This window comes from Copidosoma floridanum, unplaced genomic scaffold (genome assembly GCF_036245765.1).
Source record: "Copidosoma floridanum isolate Cflo_tuat_1 unplaced genomic scaffold, Cflo_Japanese_pri ptg000016l, whole genome shotgun sequence".
Lineage (NCBI taxonomy): Eukaryota > Metazoa > Arthropoda > Insecta > Hymenoptera > Encyrtidae > Copidosoma > Copidosoma floridanum.
The window spans coordinates 10,606,348-10,618,998 of NW_028321893.1; the positions used below are offsets into that span (position 1 = coordinate 10,606,348).

Here is a 12,651-nt window from a genome sequence, read left to right on the forward strand (position 1 = left end):
TAATAAATATGTACTGTAGTAAAAAAGACGATTTATTTGCGAAGTTTTGGGAAGATAAACGTGGCAGGAATTTTTACACGAAAAAAATGTTTATTCGAGAGCTTGCTTATCGCGAATGCAGCTGACAACCAATACATTTTATGATTGTACTCTAAACTGCAGATTTGCTTAAATAATACATCGTTAAATACAAGAGAGTTGAGTTGGAAAATATGCGATAATGTCATGCAGCCCGTTCAAACGGCGATACGCTATATTAGAACGGTTAAAATACGATAGCGAAATCACTAAAAGATTTGATGAATACCGATGGTGATAAGGATATTAAAAATAATGGTAATAAAAATGTGTGTGAAATTATGATAATCTTTCTGTATACTTATAGTTCTGATAACCAGCTGTAAAAATGAGAAAGTTGCTGTAATAAAATCTAAATCTGCCTCAGTACAACTTTTTTTTCTAACTTCAATTTTTAAACAATGCATCTCAAAAAAATCAACACAAAGTCAAAACAAAAAAAATTTTTTTCAATACATCACAACCTTTTATTTATAACACTTAAATGTTTAAGAATTCAATAATTTAACGCTCAGTGGTTCTTTTTCTATTCATGTGCTACCCAAGATTTAAAAAAAAAAAAGGAAAACCAATTTTAAAAAAACGAAGATACAGGATTTTCCCCACGAATTTGAAGTACCTCGATCTACTTATGGATCAGTGCTTGCCCTCAACATCTTATAACACCATTTGCTTTTACCCAAAACGATTACTGCTTTTGGATGAGGGTGTATTCATTTTAATTCTAGTTGTAACATCACAATTAATGAATTTATAAAATGTAAGTATTAAGTAATGCATACCTATATTTTAAAATGGTAATATTTATAAATAAACAAATGGTGAATTTATGAAAAAAAAAAAAATATCTTGGCTTCTTTATACGCGAGACAAAATTTTTTTTTAAATTTGTGTGAAATTACTAGATACTTACTAATTAAAACCAAAGCTATTTTGACGGTTTTACAAGAAAAAATGACTATGCTCACAGCATTATCGTATATTCTAGGTCTCAACGAAAACAATGAGCTCTTGATCGATCATTTTTGTCGATCCTAACTTTCACAAAACCATTAAACATATAATGCTTTTTTTTTCTACACAATTGTAATTTCTCTTATACAAGTATATATTATTTAATAAAAGTTTGATCGTATATTTGGAATGATAAAAGATATATTCCCGAAAATTTTAAAGTAAGTAGAACCTTCATTTTTTTTATTGAAAATAAATGAAAATTTCGTAATTTTTGCCTTAAATTTTTTTTTATGTCAATAAATTATTAACTACATTCAATTTAACAGATCTCAAATACTTTAAGCTTCTAATACTTATACGATAAAAGAAGTCTGATTGTTATAGTTATAAACGTTAAAAGAAAATTACAAACAACCTAATTAATTTCTATTTTTGCTCACTATATCATTAATTTGACCATGCCAAACTTCCAATTTAGGACCAATGGATGATGTTCCTTGCATATGAAGGAATAAACTTAGGTTTGTTCCTACCTGTGCGTAACTAAAGCAACGTTTTTTTTAATTTCTCCGGTTTTCTACCCTAATGTTTTTCAATTTGCTCTGATAATGATGACCTCAGCCTTAAATCATCCGCACAGTTGCTCGGCGTCTCGGGACTAACGGCTCAGCTGTTTGCGCTCCGTACTTGAAAGTTGTAATGTCTCTTGACTTGGTATCACCGAGGATCGGGCTCTAGTTCAAGAGGTTGTCTTCTTAATTCGGACTATTTATGGCTCTTTATATCGTTGTCATCTTACTATGGTGGAAGGTTTTTTACTTTTTGAGTGAAAGCACTTCAGCGATAAATTAGCATACTGTGTAAGGATAACCCACATACAGCATCAAGTCACGCGGGAGCGCGACAAGGCAAGTTTGAGAAAGCAGACGAAGCCTTGGCGATCGAGCTACTATTTACTTCAGATTTGCATACTCGAATTTTGAAATACTTTTAAGCTTACATCATTTAAAATCAAAATTTGTAGAATAATGTAATCAATTAATATTAACTTTATATAGTAAAAGAGGAATCGTAATTAAAATATTGAAAAAAACGCACTTATCAGTTGTTGATCTGCCATGAAAAAAACATTGATGTTGAATAAACCTTTTTTTAAAATTATATTTCTATAGCCGTATTAGAGTCAAGTAACGATGCCAAGTCAAATGCCATTAACGAATGATGTCAGAGACTCAATTGACTAGGGACACGTTAGAGTCTCTATATTTCTCGATTTCAGGTGTGCATTCGATACAATACACCATCACGTAATGTTAAAGCGCAGATGTGCTTGCTGTTGAGAAGTGGACGCATGAGAGCGGGTTGCGGCTAAAGCGTAGCAAAATAAAGCCAATCACCTTTGCCTCAACCCAGCGCTATATGCGTCATTATAATTTAGCTTTTCCCCAAAATGTAGTTGAGGGTGAGCCCATCTCTTTTATATCCTCAGTGAAAAGTCTGAGCTTTTTTTGTTGGAGGACCTATCATGGAATGATCAGGTATCGCAGATCTGTTCTCGCATCTATAAGATGCTTCATAGACTGCGCTTTAGAGGCAGCGTGAGGCGCTATTTCGGTGGGACTCCAATAAATATTGGCCTTGGCCTTGCTGCTTCCACATCTGGATTATGTGCGTTTGCATATTTCTCGCATTGCAGATATATCGAGTACTGCAGACCGACAGACCGAGTTACTCAGCCGAAATGTTTGTAGTCAATGATGAGTTGCGTCGGTCAACTCGGCAAACAGCATCATCGTTTTTTTATCTGAGGGCTCGTACTCTGTCACATTATTGATCTTTCGCATTCTTTGCGTTGCGCTTCTGAGACAAAATTCCTCGTGACATACGTCAGACTGACTCACTGCCAAGCTTTAAGAAGGCTATTTATAATTTTTATTTTCACGTGACTGAATACTTATGTAGTTGCGGTATATTAGTGTTTCTGTATTGTATGTATTTTGCATTATTGTAAATTTTCGTATACACTATTCAACGATATGAATGTACTGATGATTCGTGCTGGTGTCATGCTCCATACTGTGATGAATGTTTTAAGTAGATATACTGTTATGTTTCATGTTTATACTATTGTACGTATATGAAGGATTGCGTCTACTTCACAGATGGTGTGAAATTATTTGTTTTCAATTCAAAAAATATTAATAATATCATAAAACAATTTTTAGCATCTACACGAAAATACGGCTCCTACAAAAAAAAAGTTTTGTTTTGTGTTACAAATGTGCGCGATTGAAAAAACAAAAAGAATGAGCCCTGGATAAATAAAACTAGACCAGCCGATCGCTTGCAAATTTAAAAAAACTCCTTTTTTTGCAAAAATTGTTTATTTAATGAATTGCATTTTAAAATGCTAGAGTGCTAAAATTTGAATGTTAAGTCAGTATTATGGTCATTAAACTACAGTGACATTTTCGGATCAAATTGTTTCAAACTTTTTTGCAAACCGTTGACAATAGCAAAAAGTGACCTTTTTTTTAATGTGTCTTGGTAGGAGTTGACATTTTTTAAAAAGGTTACGATTTCGGTTTCTATGTGTTCAAGAAGAGTTCAACTGCCAATATCTATATTTTTAAATCGTTGTTTAATCAATCAATAAAGAACGGGTGTTTTTGGGGTGAGCGTAGGCAGTGCGACGTCACTATAGGCCAGTCAACGGAGATCTAAAATATAATTCATGGTTTACAGATGCTATTTTCAGTGTTATACGTAATTCGAGTCGCTCATTGCATGAAAAATAACAAAAAAGTTTTCATTGGTTGGAAAATGTTAAAACCGTTTTTATAAGTGTATTCTACGCGTATCTTGTTGACGGTAGACAGTATTATAAATTCAGCGGGAGAAGCAAATACATATATATATTTTTTTTCTGGAATCAACAACTGAAATCAACTCGTATTTATCTAGTAGAAATCAACATTAAAATCTTTTTACCAATGTGAACCCTTTCTTTAGTCACATTAAGAAAAGGTCACTTTTTGATAATGTCAACAGTTTGCAAAAAATTTAAAACATTTCAGTCTAAAAATGTAACTGTAGTTTTAGTAATATATTACTAATAATATGTTAAAATTTGAGCATTTTAGCATTATTAGCACGAGAGTTATTAAACAATCAATTTCAGCAAAAAAACTATTTTTTTGCATTTTGTAAGAGATCCACTGGTCTGATTTGGTTTATTTAGAGCTTCGTTTTGTTCCTTTTTTCATCGCGCACATTAACTAGCCAGAACTTTTTTTGTAGGAGCCGTATTTTTGCTGTGGACGCAAAATACTGATTTTTGACATTTCTGCCATTTTTTCAAGCACTTTAGCTGACATTATTAAGCTATTAAAAGTACCTCAACCTATTTAAATTGCTTAGATCTTTTGGAGAAGAGAAGGTATTTTAATTTTTCAAAAGTATTAAAAACTTTTCAACGTTGACAGAACAGGCTCGAAAAGCCAAGTGAAGTTCAGATGTTTTTTGTAACAATCGCAGTCGTCATTCACAACGCAAAACAAAAAACAAACAAAATCTTATTCTCGTTGACATGAAATTAAATTCTACACTCTCCTGCTCATTCAAATTATCAATAAGGACAATTAATAATTGAACTATCGTTTCTCTTGACATCAAGATGAACTTTTATATCAAAATCTAACTCCTGGCCAACCATCTACGAGAGAACCGTTTTGTCCTCTCGTTCCGTAACTCCCATCTTTTTCGAACTACATGTAAGTTCGGTGAGAGGAAACAGGTGCCCCTACCCGGCTATCATTTGACCGGTCGTGACACGGTCTTTTACGGTTACTCTCTTCACTTAAGAGAAGCTTTCGAAATTAAAACTTTAATTAAAACTTAGTAAGTATACGCATTATAAATATTACACAGTAACAATGCTAATTCGAACCGTTTACTTATTGCAGCGATTATATTTTTGCTTATAAATTGTGAAAGTATAAAAATAATTGTTGAACGTGAAGTTGCGTTAGCAAAACTGGCATTATCGTAAGACCAGTATTTTCTAACAATTTGTTATTGTATTGATTTTCTTTGTCTTTTCTCAAGAATGCGAGTCTTCTGAGCAGGCCTTTATGCGAGTTTTAGTGCAAAGTTTCCTTCAGATAACTTAACCATCTATTGTACAGTGTACGATTTTCAAGGCGCAAAGATTACATAATAAAGAGCTTGTATGCAGCAGGTATTCATGAAACGTAGCCTTCTATCGCTAGAGGGAACCCTTAAAAACATACAGAAATAGTCAAATTATCAATTATTAAATGCTATATTACGTAATAAAATATTTTTGGAGTACCTAAATCGGGCTTCTATTCAAATCGATGTCACGTGACCATGACGTTGTAACTTCTGAATTTTAAAAGGTTTATTCGGCTTACGATTTATGATGTCAAGTTTTTCTATGAGACGTCATTATGCCATATTCAAATACATTTCTAATGAAGCAGACAGTCTGTTTGTCTACAAAGTTATAAGACCTGGAGTAACTGTGTTTAAAAAACTATGAATTGAGGATTTGTTCGAGAAACGTCTGAAAATCTATCAAAAGTAGATTTAGAAATGTTGTTGACCCACATTTCTTCTGGCGTTTGCTATGAAAGCATAGAAATGCAAGGCGTGAAGACAAAAAGGTTGGTTTGACATCACATAGGTACGAATTGAAAAAAATTGAAAAATAATGTTAAATTAATACTTAATAGATCAATGCGTTCGAATTACGGAAACAAGGCTATTGCATGCGTCCAAATACAGCGGAAAAGACCAGAATGTAAAGTCTTGGCAAAAGTGTGTCCTGAGCATAAAGTCAGAAATAAAAATTATTCTGTTGAAATAATCGTAGATGAGCAGGCTGAAACTATCGTCAAGGCCGAGTGTCAAAACTGTGCTGCATTTCAAGGCGGTTGCAAACATTCCATTGCAGTTCTAGCTTGGGTATACAGGAAATCTAAGCAACCAGCTTGCACCAGTGACGAAAGCTACTGAAAAAAATCAGTATTATCTGCAGTTGGATCTACCACAAAGTATCAAGAGATAAGAGAAATGTTTCCAAAAGCATCAGTTTAAGACAAAGTAAAAAATAGTAATAAATTTCTCAAATCGAATTTGGATCATCGAATGACAAAAACCTCTAGGAGTCACATTGTTCAATTTTTTCGTCCAAATACCGTGCAAACGTTGTCCCTACATTAAAAAGTAGTGTATTACAAAGAAGCCAAGGATAACGTAGACGATTTTAAACAGTACTGCTTACAACTTTTAACTGACGACAATTGTCTCCTTGCATCCAAAGTCATTTGTCAGCAAGCTAACAGTTCCTCGTGGTTTGAATTAAGGTACGGACGTATAACTGCTTCAGTAATCTATGAAGCTGCTTAGTGTTTAACAGTTGATGGCTTGTTAGTGCGAAAAAAAACTACTATAATAGTAGTAATTATACAACAAAAATAAATATAGAGCTTAATTGCATTTGCAAATGTATTTTTTTGGCAAAAACTGGGGATACTTTTGTACTGCAAGTCCTAATTTTGAACAAGATAAAGACGTTAGTATTATCAAAAAAACTTAAGACATAAATTTTATAACATCCACCATGAAGAGAGGCGTCAATTTTTGAGAAACGAGTATGTTCCCTCATATAATAAAAATTTAATTTATAGGATAAGACGTGTACTCGTATACAATAGACGTCTAAAAATACAATAATTATTTTACATATCAAACTTTTTTTATTTTTAGACTCTGTAAATTAACCAAACCTGCAGCAATAATCATGGCTGAATCGATGCAGTCCGTTATATTTATATCCACTCTGGTGTGAATGTTTAACAACTGAAAATGTCTGATTCTATTTATGACTCTTTTGACGTATATTCTCAAACTGGCTATTTCATTACGTAAAATTACATCATATTTTTCAAGCTTCACATTTTGGTGCACACTAGGAGGTCTTACTAAAACATATTTTTTTGGCTACAGCAGTATCAATATTTTTAAAACCACGATCTGCAAGAATTTTTTTGTTTCCCGGCAAATAATGAAAGTAACCACCGTTTTCAAATAGCGACATATCGGTACACCTACTACTACCGACGATCGGTACTACTACCAACTCCTCTCGACTTAAAAATAATCAGACCATCTGGACTAACAGCTATCAAAAACTAAGTTGTATTGCACTTTTTATAATCAGACCACGTCAAAGCTTGATGTACAGCATTTAAGGGCTTCTCTATTTCTATTTCAAAACAATCAATGATATTATGTACATCAAATTATCGATATCTAAACTGTTCAGGAATGTTTGCACAAATTTCATCATTATCTGGCCAAACTATGACCTCATGAAAATTTTGTGCTATAATTTGGGTAATTTAAAAAAAAAAAAGTTTTCTGCTGGTTTGATTCTGCTGGTTTGGTTCCCAGACAAACTAATTTTACTAGCAAGAATAGCACATGACAAATTTATTCTAATCTTTTTTAAAACTAAATCAATATCTCAAATACTGAGATTCACGACCTCTTGCAGTACATTAATGACAAACATATAGTCTTTACTAATATCTAAAAACAACAATAAATTACTTTCTATTAAAACTTTAGAACAATTTATATAAATATTATCTTTGAACAATTGAATTTAAGGTTTCCGTTCATTGTTAGAGTCAGTCGTTGCAATGTTGGAAGTATACAGCGATCCACCATCTGACACACTAGTGCTCATATCAGTACTTTAAGATTTCTGAGGAATGTCATGACACTTAACAGGGGGAGTCAAAACATGAGGTTTTATCAAATTACAGGTGACGCTTACATCTATCAATATAACTTCGTTCGTTAGAACACTTTTTGTGTGAACTTTTGGTTTGACTTGGTCATGTCTATGCTTCACTTTAACACTGCACTGACTAAACTTATTCTGTTTTGGTTCCACAGATACCGATGATAGCCTGTCAATCAGTTCAGGTTCTACTTCTGTGTCATAGTGATCCACTTGATATTCAGAGAGAAAATACGAAACTCTGTTGGATTTTTCCGTGGAAGTTAATGTATTAAAACAATCCAGGAGGTCTCTAAACTGTTGCAAAACAGAATATATTCTATTTAGATAAAATAAATAATATGACTCAATATTGATAATTGGTGAGCTGGCCTTGGCAGGATACTTAAAACTTCTTGATTAGAAGTAGACTCTTGCATTGCTCCAAGACGAAACCGAGGAACTCCATCGGGTTTCATGATTTTCCTACATTCCATTATCTTCCACTCTCTGTAGTTTTGTAGGTAATATTGTAACTAAATATAATAATGTTACAGGTTAAGTTCTATTTTCGAAAATAAAGTGTAGCAAATAAACAGTTAGATGTGCTTAAATACTAACATTAAAGTGATTTTCGCAGCAATAACTGACTTTTATGATTTTTTTTCAGGATACATTAGAGCATAACATTATTGTTTTCGCTTTAAAGGGTTGCTTGGGACAGTTAAAAAAATTTTAGATAGTATTTTTGCCGTTGTATTTTTACAACCAGGTGCAAAACAGTACTTGTACCAATTTAAACTAGAACTTATTTCTTTCTCTTTTATCGTTTAATTTTTACGGTTGGATTTAATGTCATAAGAACGTCAAATCGTAGTAGCAGACGACGTAGCTAGGAACTAGTTCATCATTGTAGTTAGTTCGTTTTGGTAGGTACAAGCAGAAAAATGAGCAAACCCACTTACATTCAGAAGTTCTTACGTTATAATCACGTGAAAGCAGTTTGAATGTTGTATAGAATTTAGATTTTTTATTATTAATTTATAAGAGTGTAAAAAAAAAATATCTGACACGCTCAATCAGACCATCGTTTACTACCGAAAGAAAATTAATTAAAAAAACATGTAAGTTAACAGTAATAATATCTAGGATTTTTCAGTGGTTTCTTTGACTTCAATGTATTTGTGAACGTCATATAACGCCTTTAATGGCGGAAATTATCTGGAGTCAGTCAAAAAATAGTTAAAATAAATTCAATAATTTTTCTTTATTTTTCAAGGAAAAAATTGAAAACAGAAAATTTGTAGATCTGGAAAAAAACTTATTTTATACAATACTTTTTTACTACTATAGAATGCTAACACTCAAATAAAGAAAATTTTTTCGAGTTAATCTTTTCCTATAAAGCAGCGAGTATTTAAGGCTATTATTTTATGTCAAAATACTTATTACAAAGCTTGGAGGTTTTTAAAACTTTATTTATTATGGGACGAATATTTTGAGTTAAGTCTAGATTAGACTTATTTCTTAATAAGAAATGTACGAGCTAAGACTTCTATACAAATATATTGTCTTTTAGATATGTATCCACTTCTTTCGAGATACTATCAACTTATCTAAGACACTTGAACAGAAAAAAACGTTACTTTCTGGAAGTGATGATAAAAATACTAAATATGACGGTTATCTTAAGTTACAATGAGATACTATTATCTAAGCCGTTCAAACTATACAAGTAAAGTTTTCGATAACAACAGTAGACGTTGAAAGATGATACTATCAACAAACTATAATTTTACACTTAATATTTTATCCAGCATAGAATCAGTAAGTTATCAACAATAAACTAATTTTTACTAATTAAAAAAAAAAAGAAGCTGGGAACAACTTGTACGCCGGAGTCAAGACAAATCTTAGTATATTAAGGAAATGTGATTATATTAATAGTTAAAAAAATTACATACATACATAAACACTAGGATATAATATCTTTTCAAGACACTTAAAAAAAACATGAATAACGAAATCAATCTATGTGATTATAAAAAAAGGACTCATACAAATTATTACCAAATAACGGTCATTTTTTTTTATAGATAACGGTTCACTAATTAAAGTTGTGTCTTGAAGTCAAGTTGACTATTTAATAAACTATTTTAAACCAGTAATAGATAACCACCTTTTTTGTATTCCAGAATATACTTGCACCTAAACTACTAATTTTTCGCTGGTCCTTGATACATCAACATGAAAGAATTGACATCTTTATCAAGTTTATAATAGTAAAAAATTTTCATAAAAACTGAGTACGTCAAATTGCAGTTTTTTTGAATAAAATATCTCAGTCCCAGTAAAACGCTGTTTTATTAAAGAAAGCAACAGAACTTCAGTTCAATACAATTCTGAAAGCTTTCAAAACTTTTTCAACCTAGCAAAAGTTTTCTCTCCCTCTCTTTCTCTCTCTTTCTCTTGGTATATTCTCATTTTATCTTTTCATTTTTATGATTCATATAAAAGAACATTAATGTTTATATCTCATTTCCGGAAAAACTGTGTTTTTTAAAAAGCACAAGAAAATGAGTACTTATTTATTGCAATGTGTTCGTATGAAACAAACATTTTGCTTTTCAGATAGTAAATTTTTTTCATTAAAAATATGAGGTATTATTTAAGCTTATAAACTAGAATTAATTGTTCGTGTGTCTAAATAGATAAGCCGTGTAAAAATTTAATAAGTCAACTGAGTAAAATAGAGTTGTGGCTGTAAGTTACCACAGATTTTTACTGGAGTAGCATTTCTGCAGTACTTGATTATATTACTTACAATGGGCGATTATAAGTCTTTTGATATTATTGTAAAGCGGATAGAAAAAGTAATTACCTGTAATATTTAAAAGACGGTTTTGATTGAACGAGAGTTCCTTGATCCATTTTGGCTGAATAATTGTTGTGTAAGAACGTTGAAAAAGTATTAAATAATATCTTACGTGATTCAATACTTGAGTGATCCCAATTTAAACCGACAGAAGACATATTTGTAGATGATAAATGATCATTTAGTTTCATAAGTAAGTTTTGATATAAAGTGTTTCTTAAATTCACATTTCTGAGAACAGTTTTTTCAGAATGTTCAGTTAACTGATTTAATTTATTAACAATTGTTTTAAACGTGTCATCTATTAAAAATTTCGATTGCGATACAAAACTGTGTTGGTTTTTCATTGCTTTAACAAGATGTGATGGGTTCAAGTCTTTACGTACAGACGGTAATTCATTTGTTAATACTTTATTTCGTACAATAGTTACTGGTTGGTCTGCTACGGCATTTTTAGGTATAACAATAAAACGTTTTCCACTCAATAAAGCAATATTTTGAGAACGATGAAATACATAGTTATTGTCGTGCCAAAATACTTTTTCTGAAAAATAAGAAGGCTTTTTCTCATCAGTATAGCGTAATTGAGGTATCGTAGAACTACATGTTTTGAGAACACTTGAAAATTCGGATTTGGTGATACGCTGCAATTTTGGGAGAAAGCCCATTTGGTTTGAAGAACTGCCTTTTTGTACATTTAACATACTGATTGGTATCAACGGTGGAGGAACAAGAGTTGAATCTGATTGATTCTGAAGCAATTCACTTGTTTTTACTCGACAGTTCTGGAATACAATTACTTTATTTATAAAGATACACAATATACAAAAAATGCGAAGGAGTACATATTTAAAAAAGTGGCTTTTTATAAAATTGTTATCGGTTACTGTTTAAGGTAATATCTCTATAAACTATTTTGCACTTGATTGATACATTCTGAGAAAAGGAAAAACTTTACAAGTTTAGGGTTAAAAAAAAAAATTGACAAAGAAAAATTAAAGTAGTTGCAATAACCCATATGTGAGGTGTTCTACACATAGTAATGCATCTATACATATAAAAAAATGGCCTAGAGACATATTGAAATATACTATTTTGACGTATTACACATTTAAAAAAAATTATGCTTAATATTATCTTGTATGAATCAATAGAGGCATATCGTTACATACATCTGTTCAATATTTATTTTTATTGTTACAATGATTTACAATACGATTTTTTATAATAAAATATTAATTAATTCATAAGACCAAATGTGTGCGAAATGTAAGGTTTCATCCTCTTTGTAACACTTACGAAAGTAATGATAACAGTGTCCTGCCTATCATAATGGTTTTATTATGATAACTATTTGAGTTTAAGTAAAGTTTTTACTATGACTAATTTCTGCTTTTCAATCTATTTATAGTTTTATTTGTATCTTTCAGAATGCCAATTATTTTTTTACCTGCTTTTATGTCAGTAGCAAGATTTTTTAAAATAATGTTTTTGTACATAAAATGAATAGTATTTTTTAAATCTTTCTTAGGTAACACATTCTTGTTCTTGCACTGCACATTGTATTATTGTAAGTTATTTTTTCTTTGTATGAGGCAGTCTTTATATATTCGTATACTCAATCTGTTTAAGTTTTTGCATTTCTGCTCCCTAGTATTTATAATTTCTATTAACATTCAAGTTCCTATCAGTAAGCTTCTGTAATTGGTCTCTTGATTGCTTTATGTATTTTTTGCAACAATTTATGTCTTTTATGCTTGAAATTATTTTTTATGTTTTAGAGTGCAAGTATTATTGACTTCATGTGGTCAAATTATGCATCGCTATCATCGTTGACTGATTTTTGTGTTTTGAATTTTGGAGTTTAAGATCATTCTCATGAAGGTGCTTTAATAAGGATGCTAAACTGTAATGTAAGTTTACAGTC

At 31.2% G+C, this 12,651-nt stretch overlaps 1 protein-coding gene and 1 pseudogene across 4 annotated transcripts in view; one reads left to right on the forward strand and one right to left on the reverse strand.

The window, feature by feature from the left end:
• LOC106645143 (uncharacterized) overlaps positions 1-12,651 on the reverse strand; it is a 420,078-nt gene that overhangs the window by 140,053 nt on the left and 267,374 nt on the right. For 3 of the 4 annotated variants that reach the window (XM_089592349.1, XM_089592346.1, XM_089592347.1), the window contains 2 exons: positions 10,892-11,509; positions 10,731-10,849 (listed from right to left, as the gene is read on the reverse strand). The exons of the other annotated variant lie outside the window; for it this stretch is intronic. In XM_089592349.1, the coding sequence (XP_089448475.1) occupies positions 10,731-10,849; positions 10,892-11,509 (737 nt within the window). The remainder of the gene's footprint in view (positions 1-10,730; positions 10,850-10,891; positions 11,510-12,651) is intronic. 4 annotated transcript variants of the gene reach the window in all.
• Positions 5,653-6,540, forward strand: LOC149374680 (uncharacterized; annotated as a pseudogene).